This window comes from Colletotrichum truncatum, assembly GCF_014235925.2.
Source record: "Colletotrichum truncatum strain CMES1059 chromosome Unknown Contig_0006, whole genome shotgun sequence".
Taxonomy (NCBI): domain Eukaryota; kingdom Fungi; phylum Ascomycota; class Sordariomycetes; order Glomerellales; family Glomerellaceae; genus Colletotrichum; species Colletotrichum truncatum.
In genome coordinates, this window is record NW_027222403.1 from 3772047 (window position 1) to 3787038 (window position 14992).

General features: G+C 50.2%; 5 protein-coding genes across 5 annotated transcripts; 2 read left to right on the forward strand and 3 right to left on the reverse strand.

Moving 5' to 3' along the window:
• Nucleotides 1-412: 412 nt before the first annotated feature.
• On the forward strand, nucleotides 413-1773 carry CTRU02_210327 (vacuolar protein sorting-associated protein vta1 like protein; the record flags this gene model as incomplete). The annotated part of the gene is made up of 4 exons (XM_036729779.1): nucleotides 413-515; nucleotides 569-669; nucleotides 733-860; nucleotides 924-1773. The coding sequence occupies 4 exons, from the start codon at nucleotides 413-415 to the stop codon at nucleotides 1771-1773; spliced, it is 1182 nt and encodes a 393-aa protein (XP_036578621.1).
• Nucleotides 1774-1933: 160 nt separating this feature from the next.
• On the reverse strand, nucleotides 1934-2731 carry CTRU02_210328 (short-chain dehydrogenase; the record flags this gene model as incomplete). Its single annotated transcript, XM_036729780.1, has 2 exons — nucleotides 1934-2308; nucleotides 2369-2731. 2 exons carry the CDS (start codon nucleotides 2729-2731, stop codon nucleotides 1934-1936), a joined length of 738 nt encoding a protein of 245 aa, XP_036578622.1.
• Nucleotides 2732-4488: 1757 nt separating this feature from the next.
• CTRU02_210329 (alcohol dehydrogenase GroES-like domain-containing protein) lies at nucleotides 4489-5591 on the forward strand (the record flags this gene model as incomplete). The annotated part of the gene is made up of 2 exons (XM_036729781.1): nucleotides 4489-4771; nucleotides 4852-5591. 2 exons carry the CDS (start codon nucleotides 4489-4491, stop codon nucleotides 5589-5591), a joined length of 1023 nt encoding a protein of 340 aa, XP_036578623.1.
• Nucleotides 5592-6174: 583 nt separating this feature from the next.
• On the reverse strand, nucleotides 6175-7080 carry CTRU02_210330 (ArcA-like protein; the record flags this gene model as incomplete). The annotated part of the gene is made up of 1 exon (XM_036729782.1): nucleotides 6175-7080. The coding sequence occupies one exon, from the start codon at nucleotides 7078-7080 to the stop codon at nucleotides 6175-6177; it is 906 nt and encodes a 301-aa protein (XP_036578624.1).
• A 3677-nt stretch (nucleotides 7081-10757) lies between these two features.
• Nucleotides 10758-11899, reverse strand: CTRU02_210331 (nad-dependent epimerase dehydratase; the record flags this gene model as incomplete). Its single annotated transcript, XM_070205425.1, has 5 exons — nucleotides 10758-10939; nucleotides 11000-11179; nucleotides 11244-11368; nucleotides 11422-11494; nucleotides 11554-11899. The coding sequence occupies 5 exons, from the start codon at nucleotides 11897-11899 to the stop codon at nucleotides 10758-10760; spliced, it is 906 nt and encodes a 301-aa protein (XP_070061073.1).
• Between the last annotated feature and the right edge of the window lie 3093 nt (nucleotides 11900-14992).

The following is a 14992-nucleotide window of genomic DNA, read 5'->3' on the forward strand; positions in this document are numbered from 1 at the left end:
TGGCCGATGGGTGTGGCGCAGCAGCCTCTCTCACAATCAGCCCACTTTTCTTCCAGTACCTTCCCACCTGTCCCCTTCTCAGGCAGCTGGGGCGTGACCAGAAGGACCAAAAGGGTACATAATCCTTGTACCTCTCTGCTTCCCCCCCGCTGTGATGCCATGTGGGGGAACTTGACGCTGCGGTAAGGCTTCCAAGATACCCAAGAACATGTCTCCAACACCTTAGTGTTGCACCCCTCGTCGCAAGTCCGCTGCCCCTTTGCGCCCTTGAGCTGCCTGCCGCCGGTTCAATTTTTTTTGTTTTTATTTTTGCGTCGTCATTTTTTGCCTGCTTTGGCTTATTGACGCTTCTCATCAGCAATCGTGATTCTTACGAGCTTCGATCCTCTCGGGTTACCTGCCGCAGCCCACCATGGCCGAACCGATCCCCGATAGCCTGCGACAGGCCGACATCACGAGATTCATCAATCGCGCGAACCAGCTGCGCAATCATAAGCCTGCCATCACCTATTGGTGTACGTGAAGTAGGGGCTCATTTATATCTACTTCCAACTAACACGTTGTTCAGGCGAATACTGGGTTATCAATCAGATTCTGGCTAAACAACTGCACAATGTCGACGACGAGAGCCTTTCCTACACAACTAATCTAATGGACCGTCTTGAGCGGGTAAGGAACCCGATAAAACAGGAAAATACCCCAGAAAGATTCAGCCCTGACAGCGATTGACAGACGAAAACCGAGAATTCGGCGGAGGAAGCCATCACCGACGATACGGTCGGCCAGGCATATGTGGAGCAGTTTGCTCAGGAAGCTTTCGACCGAGCAGAGAAAGTAATGCGGGCGAACCGAGTCACCAGGTACGCTGGCTGAATGATCTCCGTTTCTTTTGTTCAGCTCTAGTTGCTGACCTTCTTTGACAGACAAACTGCCGACACGTACGATGCTGCCGCAACATTCTTCCTTTTAGGCAACATTTGGGGTCAAATAGATGAAGAGACGCAGAAGAAGGTCAAGTACGCCAAGTGGAATGCCGCCCGCATACTCAAGGCTATCAAGGAGGGCAAGGACCCGAACGAGTCGAACCCCAAGCAAGAGCCGGAACCGGAGGAAGCTCTCCCTATTCTGGACCCCAGCGACCCAGAGGTACAAGGCCTAGCATCGCCTCCGCCGAAGGCTGCTTTCGTGGAGGATGACCCCGAGACCGAGTTTTATAAGAAGGCTGCGTCCCCAGGCGTAGCTACGCCGCCAAACGTCCCCGCCGAGTCCGAACCTGCGCAGTCAAGTGTGTTGGACCTGCCATCAGTCCCGTCAGGAAACGATGTAAAACCTCAGGTGCCTCAAACACAGGGCTATTTCGACCCGCCCGAACAGTTTCCTCCCTCGCCTCTAAGCCAAACCGGTGCCAACGACACGACAGGGCCAGCGAACTTACCCTCTGCCCCTTCACCTTTTGCCGGATCGTCGGCGGGGCCATCTTTCAGCCCACCCAACAATGCTTCACCGTGGCAGCCACCTCAAATACCCAAGCCAACACCCCCACCTGCCCCTGAGCAATTCAAGCCCCCACCATCGATCCCGCAACAACCGAAAGCCCCCGTGGTTCCCATCTCCAACAACTCGTGGACGCCGAACAGCGGGCCGACAGACGACCTGGATCTGCCCAAGGCGCAGAAGCACGCAAAGTGGGCCATCTCTGCGCTCAACTTTGAAGATGTGCCGACGGCGGTCAAGGAGCTGCGCAATGCACTTGCTGCCCTGGGTGCGCAGTAATAGAGCTAGCTGGATGCATAATGCGAGCAGGACGGTGACGCGGGATATGCTGTTATCAAATCAGCCTTGGAAAACCCCAGGCCTGGGCGTTGAACGGTTTATTTTTTATATATTCTCTACAGCAATGAATGCGCAGCATAAGTCTTTTTGGGTGTTCTTTTCACGCCGTTCCTCCATTGACACGGATTACCTGACCGGTAACCCATGATGAATCCTTGCCTGACAAGAAAGTCGCGACGGCAGCAATCTCTTCCGGTGTGCCGAGCCTGTTGAAGGGGCTGCTCGCCTCGGCATACTTGATCATCTCGGGCGTCTTGCCCTTGAAGAAGAGTTCCGTACCGGTGGCACCTGGGGCGATTGCGTTGACGGTGATGCCCTTCTTTGCCAGGTCCTTGGCCATGAATTTGGTCATCTGGTCGATGCTGCCCTTGGTCGAGGCGTAGAGGAGGTATGGCGGAGGAAGGTTGCTGGAGGCGAGCACAGTTGTCGAGAGGAAGATGATGCGGCCTCCTTCGGGCATATGAGGGAGAGCTTTCTATTGGGATTGTGAGTCGTTGTGAATGCAGTTACACTAGTAAAAAAGGACGAATCATACCTGGACCAAAAAGTAGGGACCCTTGACGTTGGTGTTGAACATTTCGTCGAAATCCTGTTCCGTCGTGTTTTCTACGGTGCGCATGTGCATGATGGCGGCGTTGGGGATGAGCACATCGATACGGCCAAACTTTTCCACGGCGGCGTCGACGAGCTTCTGGAGCTCCGGCGTCTTGGAGTTGTCGGCGCGCACGGCGACGGCGCGGTCGCTGCCGATCTGGGCCACGACCTCGTCAGCGGCGGAGGAGTCGTTGCTGTAGTTGACGATGACCTTTGCGCCTTGGGCGGCGGCGGAGAGGGCGATGGCCTTGCCGATGCCCTTGGAACCGCCTGTGACGAGGATGACTTTGTCTTGGAGGGACATGTTTGCTAGTTTTGGATTTGGTGGAAAGGACCTGATACTAAGTTCGGATCTTGATGGTATCGCTAGGCAACGTCGCTTTGGCTGTCGAACCGAGTTAATGGAAGGGATTTTGCTTGTACTAGGAGGACTATGCAGATGTTTCTGGAAATGTTAAATATCTAAATCTATGTCTAGGCTGCGCAAAGCAATTTGTTCATCGCGTCTAACTGAAAGGCGAAACGGTAATCCCCTTGACCATTGCGCGCATTGGACCCTTGTGGTCCCCGATCTGTAATCATCTGCCTGACGTAGTGTATAATGGAGCAAAGTCTCAAAGCCTAGCAAATATTCGCTAGTAGGGGGAGCGTGGCTCTAATGCGCGAAAGGCCGAGCTTGCGACGGATTTGTGTATGAGAGGGTCCCGACCGGGAGTCCGGGAGGGAAATCGTACTTCGGACTAATCTGCCTGTGCACACGGCCTTTTTCCACTTTGTGACTCGGACATCGTGATGGGCGCGAACCGCGAGTGTCTTAAGTAGTGTATGTTGGTGGAATGGAGCCCGGAGCCCCATCGGAGCCGTGTAATTACTGTGCGGGCCGGAGCCTCCGCATGAGCTCTGGAGCGGGTTGGGATGGGTTTTGCTGGAATTGGTCCGATAGGGCCGCGGCTATACTACGTAGTGCTACATAGTAGGTTATCTAGGACCTGGAGTTAAGAGGCCTCTACTGAATTAAACCTAGTAGCTGGCCCAGCCAGCAGCTGTATAGGTAATTCCGCCAATGTCCGTTCGGATTTGGAGAATAGCAACTGTGTAAACCCGAAGAGGCCTCGTATGATTGGTCAACGGGGTTAGCGAAGGGAACAAGACGCGATTAAGTCTATGATTTAGTAGCATCTTTCCGAACATGGGTCCCCTCCCCTTTCTGTAATAAGGAGACTGAACATGCTCATCTACCGTTATTCCCGCGCGGGTTCGACGGGAGTTGGGTCTAGCGCAGTTGCTAGTGGGCGGGAGGAGTCACACACGAAGCGCCTGAACGGCTGTTAAGTTGCCCACATGGGGGACTTGGGCTACTGCGATATCTTAATAACTGTGGTATGGTTCAGTAATCGGAAAAGGGCGCACCCAGGGCTAGATGCTGACGTGTACGTCATCATTGGCTGGCGATGATGGGACGACTTGGACGTTGTTGATGTCATCCGGAGCTCTAGGCCCGCCTGTGGCTAAAACCCAAAGCACTTTTCCCCTGACTTCCCCACAAACTCACTTGTTGAATGCGAGAGCTTACTGCAGTTGCATGTACTCGACTACCGTAACTTGCTCTTAATTCTTACTGCAGGTTCGTGGGTGCTAGATAAGGAGCTAGCAGACCAATCACGGAGCCTTCTGATGCATATCTGCTTAATGGCATCCCGGAATCATGTGCTTCGCGACCCCTCTCGAGCCAGCTATGCCTTCTGAGGCATACTGCAGCCTGGGATACTAGCAGTTTATAAGCGAAGTAGTGATACATGCTTATTCTTCTTTGAGTTTGTTGATCGTGTTGAGGTGAGGGGTTAGCCTGGAGTTAGCTGCCATGTCCGACACAATCAGTGAAGCTAGGCCTGTTACCAGAAACTCCCCGGCATTATATAAGGGGGGCATTGAGCTGCAAATATTCTTTACATAGACCTTAACTTCATCTTCTCTACCAGGTAGACAAGCTATTTGTAGCATCTCTCCGGACTCGTTATCGCCAGACGATCCACACCAGACGCGAACGAAGCATTAGTCAGAATGTCATCACTTCCAAAGACGTTCAAGGCTGCCATTTTGGAATCCAAGGATGCGCCGCTCAAGATCGTAGAGCAGGAGTTGAAGAAGCCGGGCCCCGGCCTTGTACTCGTCAAGGTGCTGGCTTGTGGTGTGTGTCACTCCGATGTGGGCGTCCAGCAGGGCGGCTTCGGCGACGTATTTCCCCGTATTCCCGGCCACGAAATCATCGGCGACGTAGTGGAAGTCGGCGAGAACGTGACCAGGTTCTCTGGCGGAGAGAGGGTGGGAGGCGCTTGGCATGGAGGTAAGATGCCCCCCTTTTTTTTGCGGAATTAGTGAGTATGACTTCTGATGAGTGCCCGCTCTAACATTGTACCCGCCCAGGCCACGATGGGACTTGCCGCCAATGCCAAAAGGGCTTTTTCCAGACATGCGACAAGGGGACCGTCAACGGTGTCTTCCGTGATGGTGGATACGCAGAGTATGTACTACTCCGCTCCGAGGCCGTCGTTCGGGTACCGAAGGACGTCGACCCTGCCGAGGCGGCCCCACTGCTTTGCGCCGGTGTCACCGTCTTCAACAGCATCCGCAAGGCGGGTATCGAGCAGGGGAACTTGGTCGCCATCCAGGGATTAGGTGGCCTCGGTCATCTCGGCATACAGTACGCCAACCGTATGGGATACAAGGTTGTGGCGCTGAGTTCGGGGTCTGAAAAGAAGGACTTTGCCAAGCAGCTCGGCGCTCACGAGTACATCGACACCAAGGCAGAGGATCCCGTCAAGAAACTCAAGGAGCTCGGTGGCGCCGCTTTGATTCTCGCGACGGCGCCTAACCCCAAGGCCATCTCGCCTCTCACCGGCGGTCTTCAGCCGGGGGGCAAGCTGTGTGTGTTGGCACCGGTAGGGAAGCTGGAAGTTGACTCTGTGGACCTGATCGTCGGAGGCAAGTCGGTGGTGGGCTGGCCGAGCGGCAACCAGTTGGATTCGGAGGAGGCAATTGATTTTGCGGCGACACACGGCGTCAAATGTATGATTGAGAAGTTTTCTCTGGACGATGCGAAGAAGGCGTCGGAGCATATGACTTCCAACAAGGTGCGTTTCCGCAGCGTATTGGTGATTGGGTGAGTTATATGGCACGGGGTTTGAAACTACGGATTTCGCCAAATAAAAGTTTCTATTCTTAACTGTTGGGCGTCATGTTTTGTTGCTGCATTGACGTTTTGACTGCGTTGCGCGAGAATGCACTGATGAAGCTTTTATGTGATCTAGAGCCAAGGGGACCCCTAGCTCTCTGATCGCCACTGCTTAATAGCGCATGCATGCCCCCTAACTTTCTCCCCGGTTATAGTCTGCAGGAGTCTGCATTGGGTCTCTTTAGCCCTACCTACTGCAGCCCGACGCTACTCATGGCAAAGCGAGACTGCGTTCGGTATCAAATGCTAATTCAACACCGATTTTCATATTCCGTCCTATGCCCAGTCCTCGTCGGACTCCAGTCTATGCGGCTACTACCTCTACATACCAGTAGTCAATAAAGCATCGACAGTGCTTTCGTCAGATGGAAGCTTAACAACCTATGGAGGTGTGCTGCTACCCCCTCCCACCGCAGCTCGGTTCACAGTGTAAAGCGGATTACTACTTAGATACCTAGTAAAACTCCTCCTATCTTGCTGAAGTTTGAATTAGTTGCTCATCAACAACACTACAATCAAGCTTTTCTAGCCTCCTCCAATTGTCGATCGAGCAGGCCATCAGGTATAAAATGATTGTAGAATATTTCGATCGCATCCACCATATCCATACAGCAAGGCCCAAAACCTTCAAACCCAAAAACATGAAAACTAACACGAAATTCGGGGGAGTAGGGCATACCATTAAACAACTGCCATGTCTCCTTACGGGGTTGCCAGTCGATGCAAAGAAAGCTGCCAGACCGGCTCTCTTTAGGCTCCTCCATGGCTGGGCAAAAAGGATCACGATTACCAAGCGACTCCTCCCAAAAGGCGACCTCGGCATCATTATTGCCATCATCCTCAAAACGGTTAATAGCAAGGATCCTCCGCGCATAGTGATTATCCATGATGCGCTCGGGTAGGAACCATGAGGCCGCTTCAGCTTTATCAGCAATCAGCAGACGGTTCCGGCTCTCATCCTCGTAATGGCGGGTGCAAGCCTCTATGCGTTCGACGTCTAATAAGGATTGCGGTAGAGGTAGCGTGACGACCTCGATTCTGTCTGGTCTAGAGTGTATCTTGCGTATCCGCCAGGTCCAGTCAAACAAAGCACGGGCGAGGCGGGCGCTACGAGCCGGACAGGCGGTATGTGTTGTATCGTAGACGACAATGCCAAAAGGGGGACGCAAAAGTCGGAGTGCACCTTCAGAGTCTGGGGTAGTGTCGTAGACTTTGTACGCCACGAAGGTTGGGGCACCATCATGGCTAGGCGCAGGCTGAACGAAAGTCTTGTTTGGTGGGTCTGGCGGTGGTGGTGGTCGACAGTATTCCTCCTCGCCTTCTTCCTCTTGCCTCTCTTCTTTTCCTTCCTCTTGTTCGTTAGAAACCTGTGCCTCGTCCAACTCTCCTTTGAGAAGAAGACTATAGCAAACCCGGCACATTGTGAAATTAGTTACCTTCGATAGGTAACAAACTCGAGTTCTAGCTGAATCTCTTCTTTGTGTTGTTGTTTTCGGCATCTTTTACGTGAGAGAGGGTTTATCGAGAGGTGGGGGCCTTGAGTGGGGTGATTGGTTAGAACTTAACCACTGCCTACTGAGTCTCGTCTTCCAGCAACTTACGATCAAATCTATAAATCTACAAATTGATCTTTTATATCATGGCCGAGCCGCATCGCCATCAAAGAAGAAGCGTGGTTTTATTGAAGACTCGTTTATCTCTTTGAATGTCCAATCTCCCTAACCGTTGCAAGCTCCGTACGGGTCTGAAGACCTGATCGATGCCTAGCTACATATACGAGAAAAGCTGCCATGTCCACCACCTGTGCGTGAGTGTTTGGATTGAAGGGTGATATTTTTGGCATATAATCGCGGTGTTTTTCTATTGCACATGCTGTGGATGGGCAATAGCCCAAATTGCAGGCAAATGTGCAAAGACCGCTATAGTTTGCGTCGCTATTGCTAGGGTAACCCACCACTCCTGTCGATTTTGGCTTTCTAATAGCCTTTCCCGTGTTGGTGCAAACACTGGCGTTAGAGGGGCAGCAGTTGTGCTTTCGTCAGATGGAAGCTTAATAACCTATGGAGGTGTGCTGCTACCTCCCACCGTAGCTCGGTTCACTGTGTAGCGCTTGCGCACCCTAGCCTTAGCGTGTGTGTGTGTGTGTGTGTGTGTGTGTGTGTGTGTATGCCCCTGCACGAAGCAAGGAGTCATCTTCCCTGCGAATCCAGAAATTGACGACAAACTCTATCTTTTTTCCTTTTTTAATTAAGGGAAGAGAAAAAGTCACGGTCCCGCCCTGTCCCCAAGCTTCCTACATAAAAACCACACCTAACCCCCTCAAAAGGGGTATCATGATGCCCATAGGCCTTTAACACAGCATATCTTGTCAAGATGTCCAAATCGAGCGACGCATCAGATAACAAGATCTGGTTCATCAGCGGCGTATCCCTGGACAAGGCGCCATGGCCGTCAAATTTGATCATGTCCAAAGCTGTACTCCTGAACCCCATTCACACAAGACATATTGACGGGGAACACGACGGCAAAAGCAGAGGCAACGAACTTGAGCATCGCAAACGGCGCATATACGTCAATCTAGTCGTATTGTTTCGGATATTGATCACTGCTCAACACTTGTCGTTCGACCATGACAATTTCTGGCAATTCGTCCGTCTGAGCTGGGGCTGTAATACCAGCGCACAGCAAACTGAGCAACTGGTTAGGACATATGTGGGCCGCCGCCTTGCATATGTCCGGTCTCCAAAGATACGACACAAACACTGTGATCTCCTGACAGATCTGATTGACGCATGGATTGAACGAGCCGAAGATGTTCCCGTGTCAGGGTTGCCACCTGACCATGTCATTGCGGCCGAATGGGAAGCTGTCAGAGAGGACTGGGACCATCAAATCACTGTTAACTATCAGTCGCTGATGAGGAGAGATAATATACCACCTCTTCGGACGTTCTCTTGGGACGGAGAAACTTCAGCAACCTTGATGATCAAAGGTGACGCGTCGAGATCCGGCAGGAGCAGCAGTAACAGCAATCGTGAGCTGTTTCCAGCACGATTCATCAAGAAAGCTGAAGACGACGAACTCGATTCGAAAGACGCGGTTAAGAAGTTAAGCAACGCCCCAGACACCATCCCTGTTGGATCAACAACATCAACCGTACATGAAACGGCCGTCGATGAACTTGTCAACACTCCAGATCAACTTGGGCAAAAGCGCAGAAGAGAATCTAATGACTGTGATAGAAATATCACGAAACGTCAATGTGTACAAGATGAACCTCATTCTCTACAGTTGGGAGAGCCGGCATTCGGCGTTGACCAGACCACCGATTCAAATCTTCATCTTGAGCCGGAAGCAGAGAAGCAGTCATTAGCAGCTAGGGATTCTTCTTCCTCTCCACTCAACCAAAATTCTTTGTTCTCTGCACCTGAAAGTGGCAGAGAACTACTTAAATCGGGAAAACCCGATTACAGAAAAACCGGGGAATCTCCCGCAAAAGCTTCGATGAGCCTTGACAAAAACACAAACCCCTACCCGGAGCGAGATTGCGACATTTTGGATGCGACCTTCACCCAACCAGATCCAACCTCCGAAGAACAGGAATCATCCTCTTTGGTCAAAGATGGAGGGCAAAGCGCACAGGAGACTACTCAAACACACGAGACTCGGCCAGGCAATCCCGAAAGACGAGTTGTCGAGCATCATCAAGAAGCTCAAACCTTGGATGACCTGGTGAAATCTGTTCTACAGCCCAGCGACCTCTCACGCGACATTCAAAAGGCGTACAACGATCTCACCACCTTTACAGCTTCAGAGTACAAAAATACGCTGGAGAAGCTGAACGGCATTACCGGAGAACTAACTGCTCTCAGCAACCAAATCGCCGAATGTCGCCAAACTGCCCACAAATTACAGCAGCAGCAAGAGAAGCAGGAGCATGGTTATGAGAACCAGTTCGAAACAGTCAGCGCAAATGTAAAGTCTGCGATGCAACTGCTTGAGATAATGCAAAAGCAGCAACTTGACCGAGATCGTAAATACGAAACCTGTCGTAACGCCATAAACCACCAGTTAACAAGTTTGGGGAGTGATCTGAAGTCCGCATCTCAAAGTATACAAGAAATGAAAAACGACTGCCGTCAATCCGTTCAAGTAGTAGATGAGCGGCTAGACACTACTACGAACGATCTAATTTCAGTCAATTCTGTTATATCTTCTCTTGAAACTCGACAAAATAGTTATGAAGAGAACAAACAGAAGATGGAGATGCGGCTTTCCAATTTGGAAAATCTCTTGAACGGGCAAGCCGTTACTAATACTGATCTTGAGCAGCGGTTAAATAAGATGGAGGATGCTCTCCTGTCTAACACGGTCTTGATCAGCAACTGCAGAACCTTGGTTGAGGTCAGTAAGGCGTCTTTCGACCAACATTTTGGCTCGCTTGATAGCCGTATAAAACACCTCGAACAGCGTCTAAGCCATCGCGTCGCCGAGCAAGACCAAGCTTCTAGGCAACAAGCGACCAAAATGGAGCGGTTAGAAGCGGAAATCAAGTTCCAAAAAGATGCAATCTCTGTTTTGCAACGGCAAATCACATCTTCTAACCGACCAACTGAACGGGTTTCTCTGTTGAGCCAAAACTCGAACCAAAACATGAATCATCGTACACTAGCCTAGTCTCACTGCCACGGCAAGGCTACCCCTGTTCACCAATAAGACTCAAGCTAGAGAGAGAAGAGAGGAAATGAACTCATTCTCTAGTACCGGATGTAAGCTACGCTGTATATACGTAAGCCCATCCAGTTCCGCGGCACGCCTGAATTGCACTTGCTTTTTATATGTGATCACAAGTGAAAGGTCAGGATCACGAATCAGTTTTTTCCGTTGAGAAAACTCATATTTAATATTCAAATTGAGGTGGGATTCTACTTAAAAAGCCAAATGCAAACAAGACTGATGTGGCTGCATGTGATATCACCCAAAATAATTTACACTTGCGAGCAGTCTGTATGGTCTGGCCCTATGAGAGACAAATAGCAATGTCTAGCTTTTGCCAAAGCATAAAAACGGCATCCACAGCAGCTTGTCCTTGAGAATTTTACCATTCTTTGAGACCAATAGGCCCAGTACAGGTCCAGTGCTTGAAACTGAGTCTGTTCTTCTCCACTTCTTCGACGATGGCCACCGCCATGTCCTCGTTGTACACGCCCGCCTCAATGCCTTGGTAGGCAGGCTTGTCTGGCTCGTCCACAAAAACTTCTACTTTTCCAGTTCGAATACCTGTAAATGCTTAATTAGATGTACACGTTCGCATTACAGAACTTTGGATTAACCACTTACCCTTATCACGTAAGAGCCAAGGTGGAGAAAGAAAGGACCAGGACTTTTCTGTGACGCCCTCCCAGAGATGGAGTGCAACTCGAGATCCCAGTATCAAACCTCTCGTTTCGGGCTTGAGCATGAGTTTTTTGATAGATCGGAGCGTCAGTAGCGCTAGCGGGCGGAAGAGCCACGAGAACCCTATATGTAAGTATCGTGTTAGCTTCTGAGACTTGGAGAATGTTGATATGGTGCAGCTGCTTACATCCAGGGTTCTCGATGTTGCTACGTGCCCACTTAAACTGCCTGATAAAGCGGGCCATAAAAGCCGAGCCATGATCTTTTGCGCGAGAGTACATATAGTCGAGGTGCTTGTCTGGCCAACTGTACCTGTGGAAGCGTACCGTTAGCAGGACTCGGTAATGACGTGGGTGCCAACATACCACGCGCCGTATGGGAACTCATGTTCGTCGGCGAACGATGAGCCGTCCTTTTTGTGGAGTGAACCAGCTCCTCCTATTGAAATGTGAGTCCCGAGCAAACTTTATTTTTTCAAATGCTTTTAGAGGCCATACCAATGATAATGAACGAGCCCTTGTGGGTGGATTGTAGCAGGGCGGACTTGATGCGGCAGTGCGTCTCTACACATTCCATGTAGACGGCGCCGATGTTGTCCAGGGGAGGGCCGTAAGCGCACACGATAGAGTCGTATCCCGCAGACATGACCTTGGCGAGCTGGTTGATATCATTGAAATCCGCCGAGACGGCGGAGTAGTTTTCAGAGTTTTTCCATGTCTTTGGAGGCGAACGAGAGATTCCCACGACTGCGTGTCCTTGCAGCAACAGCTCGTCAACAACGCAAGAACCACACTGGCCCTTTGGGCCTAAGACGGCAACCTTCAAAGACCTTTTGCCTGCCATTTGTCGTTTTTGTCCTTATTTGATTTGCTATGGCCTATTGACACAAACAAAGTTTCTGTAGGTTTAAATATGAGTTTAATTATTTCGTGACGCCGGATGGCTTGTATCACATGGTGATACGCAGTCCCTCCCCATGGCCATTTACATCCCCGGATAGCTCTGCGTGCCCAGCTCATCTTCCCCGGAACACTAACAACGTCCGTGCTCGAGCTCGGGGGTTGTGGACTGAAATGCCGGTTCCACGGTTTGAATTTGCTACTTTGGGTTAGGCTCTCTGGACCTCGGCCATCCCGCAAACCCCGAGCTTGACTCAGTTTTGCCGAGCTTCTGTGTTGGACCAGCTAGCACTGAACCGTCTAGACTACGACAATGTCTGTTCAACACTGAGATTTGATTAGACATACTTGAATAGAATATCAAGAAGAGGGGATAACGACCAATTAGGCTTATTGTCAGGCTAATAAGTGGTATGCCTTGCTTATACATGATATCTTATACCAAGGTCACTGACCCTACACATACCAACAAAATCTCTTATAGTATGATGTGGGGAGAGCATCAAAGCACATATCATTTTCACTCTCTTGACTACATTATTTTTTTGTTTGACATTTTTGGGGGCAAGCTGAATCTCCGTTGACTTGGCTGCAGGGACCAGTGTTATTTTTCCAGCGAAAAGACATAGTGGTACCGCGCACTTTGGCGCCAACTATAATGATATGTTATACAGTAAAGGTGCATCTCTTCAAGTCGGAGTGCCTATTCAAAACAGAAACCAATTACCCCATTTCATCGTTTATGTTCTCCCAAGTACTAACAACACAATGCTCAGTACTTTTTGTTTGCCTAGTATCCTGCGGGCCATGCATCTCTCACCAGCTGGCACTTACATGGTGTAAAGGCGATCGCAGTACAACTTAGCTGCATAAACACGTTGTGAGTGTGCTGGGAATTCGTATATACGCAAGGGGTAACCCTCCTAATTACCATTATCGCGAACAAGATTCTCAGCAGACGCAAGGATATCGTTCAAAAGTGTCTTTACGGAGTTCGAAGCATATGTCTTGTGAATTCTGGGCATATCAAGTTCCATATGAAGCTTGCCGGTTCGTAAGTACTCAAGGTCTGCTCGTGCTGTCATGCTGGACGGACTGTGACAGATGGATCGGTAGAGCACTGAGATTGCTGCTATGTAATTATTGAGTTGAACGCTGGAAGCGATTAGTGATTATAGAGCAAAACATGATATCTACGCACCTAAATATAAAGACGTTCCTGTCTCCGAGACAGCTGGCACTGCTGTTTTCTAGTCAGATTGCAAGCATAAGAACTCGGAGGCAACTGCACATACTCATTCAACGCTCTAATGAAGGAGCGCGCAGCATCAAGACACAATGTCTCGCACGCTTTGATACGGAGGCCGAGGTTGGGTAATTCACCAGCCTGCGTGGCTGTCAACGTTGCGACTGCCCAATGGACTGACCGCGAAAGGTTCATATAGTCGAGGTGTAAAAGCAGAACTTTGGTGTAACTTTCTGGCGGAACCAAAATTGGTTGATTCGGCCGACAGGTGGCTGGTATTGCATCTCTCCAAGCCGTCAGGTCTTCATCCACCTTGGCGATTGCCTTGAGCCTGGAAACGGTGTGGTTCTTGGAATGCATAATGTTGCAGAAGCGATTTTGGATCTTGCTGAGCGTATAAGTCCAGCAGTTGATTGTTGAGGCATCTGGGAAGGGTGCGCTCTCCAGCTCCACGCGTACTTTGGCTGGGGTAATGCTTTTGTCGGTTGCGCCTTCTTCTAGTCCAGGAGATCGCCCTTGTGACAAAGACAGTTTACTGTATCGAATGAGACCTTGGAACCAGTATTGCGAAGTATAACAACAAATTGGACAGAACTTACGCGTCGACGCTGAACACAATCGTCCATAACCGGGACCTTAAGCGGATTTGATGCTCAGGTAAATCCATATCTTCTGGGAATTCCCTGTGTAGCCCGATTGATTGGGCAATTCGCATGGCAAACCCACAAAGGACCCAAGCTATGCCGTCCTTGATCATATACATATGATGTACAACCTTGATCCGTCTTAGAGAGTTGAAACACCTCGGGGGTAAAAGACTCACATAAAGTAATAAGATTTGAAGAGAAGTCTCGCAAGGAGATGCAATGCAGTCATGTATCATGGACCAAGCTCTCTGAAACATGATTTCATAGAGATCATCAAGCGCGTCACTCGATTGATATTTGTGGCCTACACTTAGGGCACCCAACGACACAACCAAGTAGAAAAAGGAATGATCCAAGGAGCCCACGTGTCCTCGGTCTGGTCCGTACAACCTCTCAGTCAGCTTCAACAACGATTCTTTATCAGTAATAGGATAGAAGCTGTTAATATTCTTTAGGTATTCTGATTGTTCCTTTAGCTCAAGTGTGATCAACTAGTAGTGGGATGTCAGCTATAGTACCTTCGATCATTTGAATAGCTTTATCTCGCGGGGGCAACTGATGCATCGATTGGCCAAGAGCAGAAGCCAACCCAACCTCATCCACGTAGTTGTGAGCCCGTATGAGGAAATCGACAGTTGCAGGCCCTAGCTGGGAATTCTGGTTTCTAAACGCATCGTTGAAACACAGAGCCATCGTGGCACCAACTGAGGTCAAACCTGGCATAACGTAAGCGCACAGCGTAACTTGCAGGAGGAGTATTACAAAACTGTACCGATGAGATTGGTACAAACTTCGTTCTTCCGGACCAAAACGCCCGGGGGTATCGAGGCCTGTGCCTCAGTTCCAATTGCTTCTTTTCTGGTCAGTGACTGGATGCCCGCAACCTTGCCGCTCGCCGTGTCGGGCTCTGAAATGGATGAATGGGAGAACGAAACCGACGAAGAAGCTTCCCGGCGCCCCACATTACCATATATTCCTTGATCCCCGGAACACCCTACTTGGTCGTAGTTCGTGCCGATGAGGCTAGGTTGGACTCCCGGCGTATTTAGAGCTGGAGCCCCTTCGAGACCCCACAAAGGAGCAGACATGCCGATGCCAAGCTCGTGGAGTGCATTATCGAAGTCGGGAGAGGAATTGCAGGCTT